The 17,875-nt window shown below is 53.5% G+C and overlaps 1 protein-coding gene and 2 long non-coding RNA genes across 12 annotated transcripts in view; 1 reads left to right on the plus strand and 2 right to left on the minus strand.

The window, feature by feature from the left end:
- Nucleotides 1-17,875, plus strand: part of SLC22A23 (solute carrier family 22 member 23) — a 124,133-nt gene that overhangs the window by 38,692 nt on the left and 67,566 nt on the right. For 5 of the 8 annotated variants that reach the window (XM_081524205.1, XM_081524202.1, XM_081524201.1 and 2 more), the window contains exon 3: nucleotides 4,666-4,820. In XM_081524205.1, the coding sequence (XP_081380331.1) occupies nucleotides 4,751-4,820 (70 nt within the window). In that variant the 5' untranslated portion in view covers nucleotides 4,666-4,750. Of the gene's footprint in view, nucleotides 1-4,631; nucleotides 4,821-7,453; nucleotides 7,503-7,693; nucleotides 7,989-17,875 lie in introns of those variants that run through there. The other 3 variants (XM_081524207.1, XM_081524208.1, XM_081524203.1) reach the window with 3 other exon arrangements.
- Nucleotides 3,235-4,681, minus strand: LOC145518934 (uncharacterized). Its single transcript, XR_014063473.1, has 3 exons — nucleotides 4,645-4,681; nucleotides 3,948-4,008; nucleotides 3,235-3,843 (listed from the first exon to the last, which is right to left on the minus strand). It is a non-coding gene; the product is annotated as an uncharacterized LOC145518934 (long non-coding RNA).
- Nucleotides 5,182-13,640, minus strand: LOC145518933 (uncharacterized). 3 transcript variants are annotated; one of them, XR_014063472.1, is made up of 7 exons: nucleotides 13,447-13,640; nucleotides 12,332-12,507; nucleotides 11,703-11,809; nucleotides 11,545-11,617; nucleotides 11,365-11,451; nucleotides 10,654-10,743; nucleotides 9,464-9,988 (listed from the first exon to the last, which is right to left on the minus strand). It is a non-coding gene; the product is annotated as an uncharacterized LOC145518933 (long non-coding RNA). The 3 variants fall into 3 exon arrangements; XR_014063471.1 differs by having other exon boundaries at nucleotides 10,566-10,743; XR_014063470.1 differs by lacking the exons at nucleotides 9,464-9,988; nucleotides 10,654-10,743 and adding an exon at nucleotides 5,182-5,213.

Consider the following 17,875-nt stretch of genomic DNA (forward strand, 5'->3'; position numbering starts at 1 on the left):
GGCGTGTGTCAGCAGTGGGGACTCGCCCGGATAGCAGGCCGTGGCCCAGTGCTGCCGGGGTTCGCGGGGGGGGGGGGCTGCCGAAGAAGAGAGGTGCGGGGACCCCTCCCTGCTAGGCGTTCTTTCTCTTTACTGCTGCTGCTGCTGCGAAGTCACCTCAGTCATGTCCAACTCTGTGCGACCCCATAGACGGCAGCCCACCAGGCTCCGCCGTCCCTGGGATTCTCCAGGCAAGAACACTGGAGTGGGTTGCCATTTCCTTCTCTGATGCATGAAAGGGAAAAGTGAAAGTGAAGTCGCTCAGTCGTGTCCGATTCTTTGCGACCCCATGGACTGTAGCCTACCAGGCCCCTCCATCCATGGGGTTTTCCAGGCAAGAGCACTGGAGTGGAGTGCCATTGCTCCCTCCTTCTTTCTCTTTAAGGGACTTTATTTACGAATAAGGGCCTCTTGAATCGCAGACTTAATAAAGCCGGCAGTGATTTGGAACAGGCTCCTCACGGCCGAGGCTGCGCCCCTGGGTGCCCTCTGTCCTGGTTGACTGAGACCGCTGGCCGGCGCTGTGGGGAGTGCCCGCGGGGGGGAGCCCAGAGAGACCACTTTCAAGTTTTGGAAAGTTCTTCCCCGAAAGCTAGCGTCTAATTGGGTGTTCCTTGCATTAACATGAAGTGTGATTCCCTGTGTGTTCATAATTTGCTGAATCATCATCTGTAAGTTCTTCTTACGGGCATCCTCCCCAGGGCAGGAACAGAGATGCTGGGAGTGACCTGTGGAAACCCACACAGGCCCTCACGTGGGGTTTGGTGGTGGGTTTTTTTGGGAGGAGCGGAGGGAGCAGGATTGGGAAAGGATGAGGCTTTCGTTTTTTTTCTTTTCAAACCAAATACTTGAACTTAAAGGTTTTCAGAGTGAGCTATACTGACCTAAAAGACACTCCAATCCCAGTGTTTTAACCACAAGAAATTTTGTTTCCCAGAAACCTACACTGAAATAGGTTGGGAAGATAAGGAGTAATATAACCACATCACTTCTCCCTAAACACATGGACTTGACTAAGGTCTTAGCGTGCTGATTCAGTGCTTTAATAGGGAAAGTCAATGCAGACTTTGCCTGAGAGGTCCGCAGTGGTTTAAGTTGTTTACAGGTGGTTTTGTGGTTTCTTATGCCTCGCCCATCAATGGCATTCGGCCTCCCTGATCACACACCAGCCCTGGGGACCAAGACGGGAGAGTTTGGGGTCTTCCTTGACAAGCAGCCAGGGGCTGAGCTGCAGCCCCTTCTCCAAGGTCGCGGCGGTGGGGGGGAATGGGCCAGGGGTGCCCAGAGGGTCGGGGCAGGCGGCTTGTGCTGCGGCTTTCTGAACATTCTGAGTGGGCCTCGGTTCCAGTTTGAAGGTTTGGTATTTTCCACCCTTGACTGATCTACTGTTAGCATTTTACTCTCTGCCGGAGCCTCGCTTCAAAGGAGATAACACATATAGAGGGAAGTCCGGGTTCCCAGCCGCTGGCACCATTCCACGGCCGTGTCGCGAAGTTGATCAGGTCGTAGGTTATGCCAAGACCCCAGTCAGTGTCTAGTGAAACTTCAGCTGCATGGCTTCTTGTTTGTTTTTTTTTTAAGGTGACTATTTTGCACACACATTCAGTCTGGCCTGGCCAGCATGTCCTGCTGGTAACGTGTTAGTTTAGGTGGAGGATGGGGACCAGCTGGGTCAGTGGCTCTGGCTAGATGACCTCGCTCCCTCTCTTGCTGGGTCTTTTGCTGGACTCTGCACATTTCTCATCCTGCCGGTCCTGGGAGGCTGTGTATGGGCTGCACTGCAGACCCCTTCCCTCTGGCTCTGGGCTGAGCTTGGCCAGTGGAGGGGAAGGAGTCTTTTCCAGCTTCTAGAGACTCTCCCTCGCTTCCCAGGTGGCCCAGTGATGAAGAACCCACCTGCCAATGCAGGAGATGCAAGAGGCGCAGGTTGCATCCTTGGGTCAGCAAGATCCCCTGGAGGAGGGCATGGCAACCCACTCCAGGATTCATGCCTGGAAAATCCCATGGACAGAGGAGCCTGTCGAGCTACAGTCCATGGGGTCACAAAGAGTCAGACACGACTTGGCGACTACAAACAGCAGAGGATCGCCTGTTCCTTGGCTCCTGGCCCCACTTCTAGTCAAGCCCCCTGTGGCTGGTCAGGTCCTTCTAGTGAGACCGACTCCCTGGTTCCAGGCAGCCAGGAGAGGCTCCCGGCACAGCTGCCTCACCTCGAGGCCCTTCACTTTGATGCCATCTGCAGAGCCCTTGTGCCGTGAGAGGTGGTACAGCCTCTGGGGGTTAGGATGGGGACACCCCCAAGGCCAATATTCTGCCCGTCACAGGTCCTGGCTGACCGACGACGTCTCTGCATCACAGATTTGGGAGTGCGAGTTTACCAGTCATCTGGTAGGAGACCTCGCTCTGGGGAGAGCCAGGGCCCATTTGAACCCCAGGGGCTTCTAAACACGTGCACACATCTACACCCGATGGCCCTTCCTGAAGAGAGCCCGAGGCTGATGGGGCCCAGCGGGTCCTGCTCAGGACCTCCTTCCCCAGGGAGCCTGGGTTCGGGCCCAGGGCTCTGACTTTGAAGACCATGTTTGCCCCCCATTCCCAATACAAATTTTCACTTAATGATTTTAGCAGCCACTTGGGAGGGCAAGATTTAGAATTGCTTCTACAAGTTAAACAGAAATCCGGGATATTCCCTAAACTGTCAGGACAGACCAGACTGTGTCCGGTGGGCGTCAGGGAGGCAGGAAGGCCCGCAGCTGCTTGGTGCCCGGTCTGTCGTCCTGTTAGTGATCTCGACACTCTGCGATGCAGGACAGACGGGGAAGCAGAGGGAAATAAACAGGGATAAGTTAGACTCTGGTTTCCTTCATTTTAATAAGCCAGCTGAGCCATGTTTAAATTCATTTCTGTAGACGAGTTGGATTTGGACAGAACTTCCTATAGTCGTTCCTGGTAAGGGCTAAGTGACCCAGCACAAGTGAAGGGAAGTAATGGCTAAAATCTCGACAAGAAAATTGACTTATGTTGCGTTGAGCTCACAGCCTTGGCCCCATTTCTCTAACCCGGGGTGATGGACGGGGATGCTCAGAGGCCTAAGGAATCCTGAATGAGATGCTGTCCTGGAGCTCCCACCCCCAGAGTATGTAGAAATAACATCTGTCTCCTGCACAGGCAAGGCCAGACGCTACCGCGTATTGCTTTTTTTAAAAACAGATTTATTGAGAGATGGTTTAAACACCATGAAGCTCAGGCATGTTAAGTGCACAGGTCAGTGAGTTTTGGTGTATTTGCAGGTTATACATATGGCCACTGGCACACACTGTGTTTAGAACGTTCCCCTCTTCTGCCCACTCCCAATCTCTGCCGTTCTCTCCCCAACCTCAGGCAACCCCAAACCTGCTCCCCGTTTCTATTTGCCCTTCCAGGTGGATGTCCAGGTGTTTGGGGTTCCAGGCGTGGACTTTGTTCCCTTGGCAAACAGAGTCCAGCCTCTCTGAGAGCTTTCCTTCTAGTCCACGCTGGCTGTGCCATGCTCCTACTCGTGTGTGTGTGTGTGTGGGGGGGGGTTGGTCTGGGAGAGGTGGTGAGCAAGGGCCGCCCCCACGCCCCCCGCCACGCCTCGAAGCACATCGCTCACCGAGCTCGCTCGGGCCGGCCCTGTGGCCGCCCGTCCAGGGTGCGCTGGCCTTTCCCTAAATGCAGAGGATGGGCCCCTGGGGACCTCCCTTCCAGGTCCACGTGCATCCTTACAGCTCAGGCCACCCTCGTTCAGTCTGTGCTCCCTTCTGGTTACTTCTCATCGTGGAGCTGAAACCAGCCGGCCGCCGGCTTGGCCCTTGGCTCACCAGGCCGCGGGCAAAGTCGAGATCGGGCTAGTGGACAACTCAGAGAAACAGCTGGAAGCCACTCACCCTGTGTCTGTGTTGACTCTGGAGCCAGTTCCAAAGGTCACAGCATCCAAGCCATTTTATGCTGGGTGTGCCAAGGTTGAAGTTTGGGGAGTTACTGTTGGTTCTGTTGAATCACCCCCATAAACTCAGGAGTAGACGGGCCAACAGGAATTGGTTCCTGTCTCACGTCTGTCACGCAGCAGCTGTTGACCTGGGTTCCCTTATCTAGAGGATGGGGGGAGGGCGCGTCCCCTGACGGCCCCCTACCCCCGGGCTTCCCCACGAGGGTCCAGGAGGGCGCAGACTCCGTGTGGCCCCCACCCAGCTCCTGCTGGCCCCGCCCCCGTCCCCGCCCCGGCCGCCCGTGACTAACCGTGTCCCCGCCCCAGCCCCTGCTGGCCCCGCCCCCGTCCCCGCCCCGGCCGCCCGTGACTAACCGTGTCCCCGCCCCAGCTCCTGCTGGCCCCGCCCCGTCCCCGCCCATGACTGACCGTGTCCCCGCCCCAGCTCCTGCTGGTCCCGCCCCCGGCCCCGCCCACGACTAACCGTGTCCCCGCCCCAGCTCCTGCTGGCCCCGCCCCTGACCCGCCCATGACTAACCGTGTCCCCGCCCCAGCTCCTGCTGGCCCCGCCCCTGACCCGCCCATGACTAACCGTGTCCCCGCCCCAGCTCCTGCTGGCACCGCCCCCGGCCCCGCCCCGGCCGCCCATGACTGACCGTGTCCCCGTCCGCGTGCAGGTTCGGCCGGCGTCCCGTGCTGCTCTTCTCCATCATTTTCATCCTCATCTTCGGACTGACCGTGGCGCTGTCTGTGAACGTGACCATGTTCAGCACACTCAGGTTCTTCGAAGGGTTCTGCCTGGCGGGAGTGACGCTCACCCTGTACGCGCTGAGTAAGTAGGGGCCTTCGGGGGGCCGTGAGGAGGTGAGGGACCGTGTGGCCGCCGCGCACGAGGCTCGGGCAGGTCTGAAGCGCAGACGACGGCGTCCTCCGCGGCGCGGACCCTGCTCCCAGGCTGCGCGTCTCACCTGCCCTCCAGCCGGAGCCCCGGCTCGGGCTCAGGACGCTTCGGAGCGCGTGGGGGTTGCGTCGCCGCCTGGAGAAGCGGGGTTCGGCTCACCGCGGGGGTCCGGGGTCCTCTGTGTTGACGGCCCGTGCCAAGGATACCTGTCTTACTTCTTTGGTGTTTTCTAGCACACGGCTGCCCACCCACAAGGAGAAGGAAGGTCTTCCGTGTGGATATTTATTTTCCATTTTATATTTTTTAATCATGGTGTGGAAAGAACTGTAAGGAATAATATAAGATTATTTATAACATATTTTCTTTTTCTTTCCCTTTGTCAACATGTGTAGGATCAGAGATTAAGTAGCAATTTCTAGAGGGGTCGATAAGGATAGCTCTGATCATCTTAAGGTGCAGCTACCTTTCTTTAGTGTGTGATCCCTTTAAATGACACTGTTCAATCAGCTGGATCTTGTTCCCTATTATAGAGGATAGAACTATACTCGATTACAACATGGTTTTATAGTCACAGAGAAGAACAGGACTGCAGACGTGTTCTCCTGAATCCACACTCGGCTGTTCTGTTATCTCCTTCTGACATTGACTTGAGTTCTGGGTTCTTAGACATCACCGTTTTCAGGTTATTTGTGTTTATCCTGGTAGCCTTGCTCTGGGGGTCCTTAGGAGTGTACGTGTCCCAGGTCAGTGGGTCGAGGTGAGGGCCCTGTGGAGGGCTTGTCTCTTTGAACAGAGGTCTCGGGGGTGGGTGTTGAGCCTGAGCACTTCCGTAGGAGCTGCCTAGGCCCTCCTCCCTCCCTGCCCCCGTGGTCTGCACAGAGGAGCGGCTTCCCTGCCCTTTCTGGAGGAGACCCCAGGTGTGTACCAGCATGTGGGGTCTGCTCTCCAGGGCCCCATCCCCACGGGCTCCGGTTCTGTCGGGAGCGTGCCGTGCTGCGCCTCCTGGGGGGCCCTGTTCTAGGGGCAGTTCTACAGGCTGGCAGAATGGGACAGTGGGCTTCAGGGGCTCAGCAGAGTAAACAGCCTCCGTCTCACCACCCTGGTGTCTGTCAAACTCAGTGCAGAGGACGTTCACAGAAAAGAGCCTTAAAGCAAAGCTGACATATCAGCTTTATCTTGCATGCCCACTGCTGCCAGAGACCACAGGGAGGGCTTGGGAGAACCCTTGGGGCTCACTGGGAGAGGAGCCCGACCCAGTAGCCCTGCCAGCCTCTGATCAGGGGTGGGAGGACCTGCACTGGCCATCTCTGCAGACTCCCCTGCATTCACCAGACCTAGAGAAAAACTGCCCCACATGGCACCCTTTCAGCCTCACTCAGAATCGCCGTTGGCCCTACAAAGCCTGTGACTGTGAAAAATATTCAGGGTAGATTTCCTTTAGGATTGACAAATGGGTTCATCTCCTTGCTGTCCAAGGGACTCTCAAGAGTCTTCTCCAGCACTAAGCAGTAAATAAGATGTAAATGATTAGGTGTGGCTGTGTTCCAGTAAGACCTTATTTACAGAAACAGATGGTGGCTGATTTGGCCAGCGAGCTGGCATATTTTTGCCACCCGTAAGTGATTCTCTTTCCACTGACTGCTGGGGAGCTTGGAAAACTTCGAATCTTATCTAGCATGTGTATGGGCTCGGCAAGCTGAGCTTTAAATGCTGGCCCCATTCCTAGTTTTATTTGAAATTTTCTGCTTTCATTTTTCCTTTGTCCCATTTTCATATCACCATAAGTTCAGTGTTGTTTTATTGTATGGATTTGTGTGAGCAGTCTTAAGTTTTCTCTGAAATGAAACAGGTCATAAATAAAGAGTTACATTTTCTTAGATTGGTATTACAAACCAGACGTCACGGCAGATACCACTGTGGTGAGAATTTCCAAGTGTCTACTAGTGGCCCACTATCAGGTTGATATGATATGTGATATAGCAAAATTAAAATAAAGCAGAAGAATGTAATTGATTGTCTGAAGTTCACTGAGATAATATTTGAACAGTGTGAATCAGGGGGTTGATTGAGAGACGGCAAGAGAACTAAGTTTGGGAAGAGAGGCTCAAAAAAGGAAAGAAAGTTCTAAACGGACAGTATCGGGGCAGCCCCTCCCCCGGCAATCTTGGAGGAAACAGAGGCTGGTGATGGGCATTGAAGACCCCAGCCCTCGGTCCACGGGGCTGGTGACTGAATTTCCTAACCGGTGTGCTGCTTGGTACACAAGTAGTACCTATGCTTAGTGAGTGCCTGGCAATTTGTTTCGCTTAAAGGAATTTCTTGCTAACCCTGGTCACAGGGTTAAAATAATTCTGGACTGAAGCTTTCACACTGGAGGCGTTGATTATTCGGGAGATAAATTTTAAATGGCCCTGACGTTTTATCCCTCCCACTGGCAGGTTTTTATCTCACTTAATGCATCTGCGGGAAAGGTCTGAACTTGGTCAGAGGAGACAGGATGTGGTTCTCTTTCCCGTCTCGCAGGTGCCTGGCCTTGTAAGTGAGGAGAGTCATGGTTTTGGCAGATCTCGTGGCTCGCGGAGCTTGTGAAGGTGGACTCTGTTTTGAGACGTGTTGCTGACGAGGGAAGCCGTTTGTGCTTTTATGTGCAGGGTTGCTTAAGGCTTTTTCTGCTTTGGAATTTTTCTACGGTACGTTCCAGTTAAAGACTCCCTCCTTTAAACTGTAGTTTCCTTAAATTCACCAAAGGAAGATGAGGTTGTGTAATTAGAACATAAACCAGAGATCGTTGGCATCTTCCCCAGGAGTCTGTACCTGGAAGCCCTTTGGCAGAAGCCAGAGACGGAGTGACGCTGAACTGCCAGTGGCGGCTGCAGGCGGGGTCCGGCCACCTCTGAGGCTGCACGAGATACTCAAGTAATTTAACCCACCTGGGCGGCCCTGGTGGCCTCCTTGTATCTCTTTGGCTCTGACCGAAGAAGAGAGAAGAGAAAATCGTGACCTAGCCAGGCCAGGGGCAGGGACCCACAGACCAAGGAAAGACACGAGCATCCGGTTTCCTTATCTGTTTATGAAAATAAAGACTCATCAGAGATGAAAGTCTTGTCCATGTGCTTCTCAGCGTGGGCATCCACGACTTGCCGTGTGAATTCTTTTCCCGGGGATGGTTCACCTCACACACAAGGTGACACAGCTTTTGCTAAGATGTGTCCTTGTTGAAAAGAAGCGCAGAGAATAAATAGTCAGCTCTTAGAGCTGACTTGCGGTCCACGTGCTAAGTCCTGGGGGAGAGGAATGGTTTTTGTATACATTTTTTGAATCTGTTCTTGTTTGATCTCTGTCTTCCTCTCCCCACTTTGAGCAACCTCCCCCGCCCCAGGTGGGAGTGATGAAGCCTGCTTCTCGATGGCAGAGATCGTGCCTTAGTGACGGTGGGTGAATGAGCACGCCTTGTTTTTGTTTTTTGGCCTAACAGCAGTGAGCGATTTCCTTGAAAAATTCTCTCAAAGCTTCACGTTCTCATTATAATAACCCTCCTCAAACCCAGACAGCCTAAATAATTGGACGAATTTTACACATAATCAAGGAGTGACCAGAAATTTCACAGGTGACTGAGTTACTGATTACTTTGCAAAATGAGAAGCCGAGTGTTAACTGGTAAATAGTCTCAGAAGAACCTTGGGTTTGCCCTGGGTGGGGTGATGCGGCTGACACGAAGGATCTGGCCTCCGGTGAGTCCTCTCCGGTGAGTCCTCTCCGGTGCGCTGGAGGGTGTTCCTCCTTGCTATCGTGTGTCCTTCTTTCTCTTTGTGTTTAAATCTGGGACTTTGGTGCTCCAGGGTTCCTCATCTGTTTTTTTTAATACAATTTCTTTCTTTTATTTATTTTTGACTGCACTGGATCTCCATTGCTTTTGCGAAGGCTTTCTCTAGTTGGGGGGAGCAGGGACTGTTCCCGGTCGCAGGGCACATGCTCCTCCTTTCCGTGGCTCCTCTTACCGCGGAGCACGGGCTCCAGGCGCACGGACTCAGTAGTTGTGACTCACGGGCTTAGCTGCCCTGTGGCACGTGGAATCTTCCCAAACCAAGGGTAGAACTGGTGTCCGCTGTTCGGATTGGCAGAGATTGACAGGCAGATTCTTATCTACCAGGGAAGTCCTGTGTGTATTTCTGTAATTTGATGTTTTTCTGAATACTCCTTGGGATGTATTTCACTCACCAGGATTTTTGAGCGTCAGAGCTGCCATGCTTATAATAAGAAAACAATCCACTGAACCATAGCTCCAGGTAGCTGTGTTACTGGGCTGTGGGGTCAGGTGTAGTGACTTTTTTTTTAGGGCGCTAATATTTGCGTCGCATTTGGGTGAAGGGACAGTTTCTCGAGAACGTGCTCTTGGCCACCCTGACCCATCGCCTGTTTGCGCCCCTGCCTGCTCAGCAGCCGCCCCGGGAGCCCCAGCCCTGAGCTTCTGGTGGGACTGGACCTGCCAACAGGCTTTGTCAGCCAAGGCAGTGAATCAGAGTTTACCCAAAGTCTTTGGCAAGCATTATTATTTTTTTTTAATTTCAGAAGAGTTTTTGTTTGATGCAGGGTCCAAATGACACGGTTGGGAAATCAGAATGGACTTAGGTTCTCATCTGTCCTTTTCTTCTCTGGAAACACTTTGCTAACCGGGCAGACAGACCATGACAAGTGAAGAGCAGATATAGAAGAGGGAGGTGACAAGGCCTCTGTGCCCTCACCTGCCTGCCCTGTCACCTCCTGGGGGCCCCAGCGCCGGTGCCCCCTTGGGATGCCAGGAGAGGCCAGGGGCGCCCGGGCCCCTCCCCTGAGAGGCTGGAGGGGCATCGGCCAGGGCCCCGGGGCTGCTCTGAGACTGGTGGGGTGAGCCGTCTAGTGGGGAACCAGGAACACCACCGAGGACCGATTTTTCTCAAAGTGGTGCCAGTTCTTCAAATGAAAATGGTGACCCCTCTCTCCCTCTTCATACCTATTAGCCGTGGTGTGGATTTATACTGAGACTTCACTCTGAAGAAAGTGCAAACGTCTGCGTGTCTGTGGAGCACACGAAGGTGCACTGTGTATGTCCACAATAAAAGCTGGAAAGACAAGGGCAGAGGAGGCGGTCTGCAGCTGGTGGCTTCAATGAGGCCCAGACGCCGTCTTCTGCCGGAAGTTAGGGCAGCGTGTGTGTGGGGGGCTTCAGAGTGCGTATTTCTTTGGGTGTTTTGAACTTGGTGAAGATAGTCTGTCTCAAAATTGGCAGGAAAGAATAGAAAATGTTTAGCCATCTGGCATTCTACAATCACAGTATCTGGATGCCTTTTCCAGCATGCGTGTGTGCTCAGGTGTGTCCGACTCCTTGTGACCCCCGGGACTGTAGCCCAGCAGGCTCCCCTGTCCATGGGACTTCCCAGACAAGAATACTGGAGTGCGTTGCCATTCCCTTCTCCAGGGAATCTTCCTGGCCCAGGGATGGAAGCCTTGTCTCCTGCATTGCAGGCGGATTCTATACCACAGAGCCTCTAGGGAAGCCCCCTTTAGCAATGGAGGATAATATTAATATTAACACCATGTCTGTCGTTAAGGACTAGGTGTTTGCAGACACATAGTGATTTTCGCGGTGGGATGGGAGTGGTGGCTGAGTGCTTCATTTGAACCGAGGTGTTCACGCACCAAGAGGGAAGCAGGACGATCTGGAAATCTGGAGACCCAGGAGTAGTGAGAGCTCCGTGGTGGACCGACCGTGTCTGCCACAAATCACCTTATCTCGGTGCTTATGTCTTCATCTCTCTAAAGTCAGGGCATAGGTGTTCAATGTGTCCCATGGAACCACGGAACTATGGAGTCGCTTCTGGAACCATCAGTGGAGAAAATGAGTAGAAAACAAAGATGAACGGATTCCAGGTGTCGACACTGAACACCACAGTCAAAATAAAACAACAAAACCAGGTGGAAACCCCCGCTGCCTGCCGCCTTCTCACTTTGGAATTCTAAGCTCAACCAGGAGCCTCCTCCATGTTGAGGGGGTCCTAGCCCCCGGGGGCGGGGAGGACAGGGAACCAGGGATGCTGGGCTCGAGCAGCATCCCCCTCCAGCCCAGGTGGGCAGCCTGGGTCATTGCCGACCAGAGGCTGCCGCGTGTGGGGACTGAAGTCCAAGGTGACGTGGGAGGAGGTGAGCAAGCGGCTGGTTAACGGTCCCGGCTTCCCGGTCCCCGTGGCCCAGGCCCTGCCCTCCCGCCACAGCCCCAACCCCGCACCCCAACCCTTCTGGGAAAGCCCGCCTTGCTCTCTGCACCCGCCTATCTTGCCGCACGCTTGCCAGATGGGCTCACAGGTCTGTCCTGTTAGATGCTACGGGAATTTCTTTTCTTGTCCGGAAAGACAGGAAGGGACACAGGGCTGGAAGAGGGGCTGAGGACCAGCAAGAGTGGCTCTAGACTGAGACAGAAGAGGGAGGAAACGAACGTCACCTTGGGAGCGAGTGGAGACCGGGCTTCTTCAAAGACGTCCAAATGGATCTGGTGGGAGGCGAAGTCATGAGTGGTTTGCCGAGACTCCTATTGGCCAAAACAAAATGAAACAAAACACAACTTTGGCCATGAGACCAGAGAGAAATGTGACTCCCAAGATGAGGAGCCATGAACACTTACTGTCAGCACCGGTGTGACTGTGTCACGCCGGAGCAGCTGGGCTTCAGAGAGTCTCGGTTTCGCTTGGGGCGTCCTGTGAAAACAGGACGGCTTTCTTCTCCACTCAGCAAGTGTCTGAGGCTTTTCTGGGCACCGGGGGCCATGATGAACGTGTGTACTTGCGCTGTTGGGGCTGAGCACGCAAAGGCAACACTCCTTGCTGCCCCTCAACAGATGACTGGTTTCAGAAGATGCCGTGTGCGTGCACGGAGGAATATTACTCGGCCTTAAAAAGAATGAAGCAGTGCCATTTGCGGCAACATGCATGGACCCGAACGTCTCATAGTGAAGTCAGTCGGACAAGACAGACATCGTGATATCACTTACATGTGGAATCTAAAAAAATAATGCAAAGGAGTTTATTTACAACACAGAAACAGACTCACAGACATAGGAAACAAACTATGTGTACAAGAAGCAGAAAAGAAAGGGAGAGGGAAAGACTAGGAGGTTGGGATCAACAGATGCGAACTACTATATATAAAATAAACAACAAGGTCCTACAACATAGCACAGAGAACTAGAGTCAGTATCTCCTAACAACCTAGAGTGGAAAAAAAAACTGAAAAAAAAAATATATAACTGAATCACTTTGTTGTACTCCTGAAACTAAAACAGCACTGCAAATCAGCTATAGTTTTTAAAAAAAACTATCAGCACATCCTCAGTCTCTCCTTTTTACTTCTTAAAATCAAAACACTGCTCAGCACCACGCCACACACACACTCACTCACAGACGTGCACAGGCATGTGTACACACCCTGCCTTCGGTGTGAGCGACGGAACATCCCTCGAAGGACACAGCCGCCTCTCTAGCTGTACTGCAGTTCTGCATTCCCAGCTATTGAGCCAAGATGATGTGCTGTTTCAGGCAACTTCAAGGAAAAAATCTCATTTCCGTCTTGCCTTCTAGCTCGGATTTTCCTGTCCAATGATAAGGAACATTTACCATTGTTATTTTCTTGCACAACAATGCAGATGCCCTTAAGCCCCTAACTTCTACACTTAAAAATGGTGGCAATGGTAAATTTTATATACATTTTACCAAAATTTTTTCTAAAAGTTATTTTCTTCCTGAAATACTTGACATGAAGACAAGGTGGTATTTTTCTGGGGAACACAGGAATTAAAAGCTATGCTTGAAACGATTTAGATCCCATTGATCACTGTATGGAAGTTGCTTCTGCCCCAGTTACCTCTGACCTACTGGGCAACCATCGCTCCATCCGCAGCCTGCATTTCCCAGTCCTCGTCCTGCGTTACTGGCCACTCTCACGGGCCCTTTCTTGGCGCCCTGGTTATCAGGCTGTCCCGACTTCCCACTGGTCTCTCAGGCTCCCGCTTCCCGCCTCCCTCCACCCACTAACTCCTCCTGCCGCCTGGGCTCTCGGCACACTCAGCTCTTCAGGAGCCTGTGACTGCTCCCGAACTTCTGGACAGACGATCGCCTGCTCAGTCAGCCCCCTCGGGTGCCCCTAAGGCACCACCCACTCGTCGTATCTGAACGTGACGCTGTCTCTCATCGCCCTCAGCAACCCTGCCGGAGGAGGGAGAGGCCACTGGCTTCAAAATCTATAGGGTTTGGAATCAGAGTCCTGGGCGGCCTCCCTCGCCCCACCGTGTGGAGGAAAATAGGTCCAGGTGCCCCAGCTGGTTGCCGGGTCCTGCCCTGCTCCCTTGTCCGCTCTCAGTCACCTAGGACCATCCCACCTCCTCAAAGTCTCTCCTTCCTGTGGCCACGGCCTTCACACAGGCCCGCCTTCCTCACCCAGACGCCGCAGCGGCCTGCAGCTTTCAGCTTGGCCTGAGCTCTCCACTGCCCCAGCCTGAGCAGCCCCCCAAAATGAGCATCTAAAACTCTACCTTTCTTTGAGACCTACAGGAGCCTGGCCTGTCCCATGGTCACGGAGGACAGAATCTCTGTACGTTGTCCTAGCCTCCTTCGCAGGCTTCCCTCCTTATGATTCTGGTCTCTACCCAGCCCCAACCACTCTCATTGCCCGGGATACTCTAGGCTCGAGCTGAGTCCTAACCACTCTCATTACCCACGATGCTCTAGGCTCCAGCCGGCTCCTAATCACTCTCATTACCCAGGATGCTCTAGGTTCCAGCTGGGTCCTAACCACTCTCATTACCCAGGATGCTTTAGGCTCTGGCTGGTCCCTAACCACTTTACCCAGGATGCTGTAGGCTCCCCTAACCACTCACATTACCCAGAATGCACTAGGCTCAAGCTGGTCCCTCATCACCCACGGGACCCAGAATGCACTAAGCTCCTCTGGCCTCTGAGCATCCAGTGCAAATGGCAAACACCTACCCTTCCAACCCTACCAAACCCACAGTTTCTGGTGCTCTTGTGGCCTTTCCATAGCTGGCTTCAGCCTGGTCACATCTTGGACTGCTGTCTAGACGTGTGGAGACTCCGTTCTCCTGCTACTGTGTTCAAACCACTATTAAGCCTGCATCTGTGCCACTGGTCGGGGTGACCTTTGGCCTTTGTGCATGTAAATTCAGACACAAATGTGGGCCTGAAGTCCTAGCTCCACACTGGGTTCTTGGCTGCTCACCCAGACAATCAGGGTGACACTTATGTTAACATATCAACAGATGAGTTTTCACTGACATGAGAACATAAACGTACGGGTTTCTGCAGACTGCTTGGAACGTGTCTGCAGGTGGCTGCAGGCCTCTCCCCGACTCAAGAACCATGTTCTAAAGTCTGGAGTCCAGCCCCACCGCGTGGCCCTGTCCCTGGCCTCATTCCCACCACCCTCAGCTCCCCCTCCCCCGTCCCCAGCTTGATGGCTTGGCTTCTCCTGCCTCGACCCCCCTCCCTTTCCAGGGTCCGCTTCCTCTCTGGCCGCGTCCAGCCGAGGACCGGGCGCCTTCCCATGATGTTCCTCCCTCTCACCCAGGAGCCTGACCAGCAGGTGTAACTCCCCAGGGAGTCTCCATGGGGGAAGGAGAAGGTTTCCCCAAAGGGCTGGGGCCTCCCCGGGGCATGGGTGCAGGGTGAGTGTCCAGGCTTCACCCTGTAGGCAGAGGACCGCCATCGCCGCCTTGGTGAGAAAGCATTTGCTCCATTCTGTGTTTTGGGGAGGCGGTGCTGGGGTCCTGTCCTCTCATCCCATGGTGACTGGCAAGGAGCAATGATCTGTGCTGTTCTAGTTTTCCCTGGTTCTAACCGGTTTGAACCGAACTGTCCTCTGTCACAGAAGGCGTCCCCGGAAGGGGTTCAGTGGGGAACAAGTGATTCAGATCTCTGGTTCTCAAGGATGAAGTTTACCCCAGCCTTCCTTCTCTTGGCAGTTTTGTCACAGACAAGAGAGTCTCCTCCAGGATCACCCTTCGGCGGCTGTCCTGGTGTTTCGGTGGTTCGTGGAGGGCGGGGATGTTGCTGGAACTTGGATGTCAGCCTGGAGCTGTTGGATATCAGCTTGCTCCAGGGTACTCAGGTTTTGTTCTTTAAGAAGGTGAAATTGAATCACTTGCTTCCCAGGTGGTGCAGTGATTAGGAATCTGCCTGCCAATGCAGGAGATGTGGGTTCGATCCTTGGGTTGGGAAGATCCCCTAGAGAAGGGCGTGGCAACCCACTCTAGTATTTTTGCCTGGAGATTTCTTGACAGAGGAGCCTGGCAGGCTACAATCCATGGGGTCTCAAAAAAGTTGGACACAACTGAGCGTCTGAACAACGAGTGACATGGAGCACACCACCAGTGGAGGCGGGCTTCGCAGGATACCCGGGAGGAGTATCACGGAGCCCAGACCTGGTTTTTCATTTGTGATCCTCACCCGGAAACCCGGTGCTGGTCTCTGACCTGCTCGTTTGTGGGGGGTGTGTTTATTTTCTGCTTCTTTGTGGGGTCACTGTAGGGTCTTATTTCATGTTCACTTCAGGGATAATTGCTCTTTTGGTGCTTTTCCAGGCTCTCCTGTCTGGCATTTTCCCCGTCCGCCTTGTGACAGTAGAAGTGAACGTTTGCACAGCTGGCTTTTCTGTCGCTTCACCGCTGCTCAGAGTCCGTGTGGGGCTGGGGCGAGGGTGCGGGAGGCATCTGCCTTCAGCTGAGGAAAGAGCGTCTCTTAGGCTCCTATCCTTTCTCAGGGCTGAGAAGGCAACTCCGAACAAAAGGACAGTTGAGACCTCAGGTTAGTTACCTTCCGAACGGTTATGCAGACCTCTGCCCTCTGTGAATATTGGGAATTGTTGAGAACGATGTATAAACATGAGCCTGAAGCATTTGGGCGAGGGCGTGAGAACAGTGGTGGTTTGGGGGCCACGTTACAGAAGAAGAAATAAAATAAAAAAATGGTTTTCTCGCACCTCAGCTTGTGAGACAAAGCAAATCCATCATAATAAACCATCTCTAAAGAGGCGTAGACCAGAGCAGTTCCAAAGACCTTCAGCTGTGCTGAGAGTGGGCTGTCTGCACTGCCTGGGGCTCTGAGAGCACCACAGGGCCGTTGAGCAGGGCAGCGGGGCTGTAACTTTAATGAAGTTTAATGGATTAAAGTCTGTGTTGGTCGGCGCTGCTGGAACCACACACCACGTTGTTTAGTCACACAGTCCGTCCAACTCTTTTGCGACCCCATAAACTGTAGCCCGCCAAGCTCCTCTATCCGTGGGATTTCCCAGGCAAGAATACTGAAGTGGACGGCCATTTCCTTCTCCAGAGAATCTTCCTGACCCAGAGTGCCATTGGCAGGCGGGTTCTTTACCGCTGAGCCGCCTGGGAAGCCCGCGGTGCTAGAGACATGGTGTTAAATCATCTGGGGGTGAGTTATTTCACCAGCTCTTACTTCCCTACCAAGTTCCACCCCCTCCGCCCCGCGGCCTGGAGGGTGTTCAGCTTGGTTGTTGGACGCCTTTCAGGTGTCTTGTGGCTGAAACAGAGCCCCCATCACCCCGCCAGCCTCACAGCCTCACCCCCTCATCTTGCCAGCCCGTCAAGAACCAGCATCCGCACTGGGGCTCCAGCCAGGTTTGAGGCACTGTCTTCTTGATTATCAAATCCTACAGATCATCTGCCCCCTCTGCAGCCCCTGAGGCAAAGCTTTCCATTTCTTGCCTGAATAACCGCAACAGCTTCCTGAATCATCTTCCTGGTCAAGCCATGCAACTGATTTTTCTCTTACAACCAGGGCAATATTTATATGGTGTGAACCAGAACTTATACCCATCTGCTTCAGACCCTCGGGGTTAGTCAGCAGCGGTTTCACTGTGACAGCAGAGAAACCCCAAATGACAGGGATCTAAACAAAGTAGCTGTTAATGTCTATCATCACTGGATTAATCCAGGGTTCTGAGGCCCGGACTCTGGGCTCTGGGGCCCGGACTCTCCCTGTCTGCTAATTCTGCAGTCACATCCACATTCTGGCCAGCACAGCAGTGGGAGAGGATGCAGGGATGCTCTTCCCATGAAGGTCACCTCTCAGAGGTTGAGGGTACCTCCCCTTAGTGACCTGCCCACAGCCAGTTGCTGGGGACGAGAAGTGGTACTGGGCAATATTGTTTCATCTTGAACATCCACAAGCCTGCAGCAGACGGGTCAAAGGGTGTGGGGAGTGACCCATGGTCTTTGCCTCACCCTCCAGCAGCTTTCATGGTGCAGCCCAAGCTCCTCACCACGGCCTGTGAGGTCCTGTGAGGCCTGCCTCCCGCTGACCTCGCTCTGTTTTCCAGCCAAACTGACGTTTCCATTCTCTATGTGCCGGGCTCTCCCTGCTTCCTTAGGTCATTCGTACTGGCCTTGCCCTCTGCCTGAAATGCTGTGTCCTGGACCTCTGCAGGCTGGGCCACATCTTGTCACCGTGATTCTGCTCATGTCACATCGGTGGCCATCACCCAAATTATTCCTTTAGGACCGTCTGCCTTTTTCCCAGCATCCACCACTCCCTGGAGATACACTGATTTATCTGCGTCTCCATCAGCACCACCCCCTGCTCTGGAGTAAACTCCACGGAGCAGGACCTCTCATCCTTCTTTCCCCCTGTATCTCAGGGCTGTGCCTGGCACAGAAAGGGTGTCTAAATATGAGTTGGGTGAATGAAGGAATTCATGGCACTGTCAGAGTAGAAGTATGTGTGTGGAGCTGGAAAGGCTGGAGTTCTCTTGGTCCATTTCTCATCTATGAAGGATGAGGGGAAGGGGGACGTGATGTTGTCACGTAGGTGGTTATGAATGGTAGCGGTAATTAGCTGAGATTTCTCATGAAAGCCTCATGGATTAGACAGATTTGGCTTGGATGCCGAGAGAATTGGCTGGATTCAGAACCGATCGCTCACCCCTCT

Source organism: Giraffa tippelskirchi, chromosome 8 (genome assembly GCF_054371585.1).
Source record: "Giraffa tippelskirchi isolate mGirTip1 chromosome 8, T2T-mGirTip1v1.2.pri, whole genome shotgun sequence".
In the NCBI taxonomy this organism is placed as follows: Eukaryota; Metazoa; Chordata; class Mammalia; order Artiodactyla; family Giraffidae; genus Giraffa; species Giraffa tippelskirchi.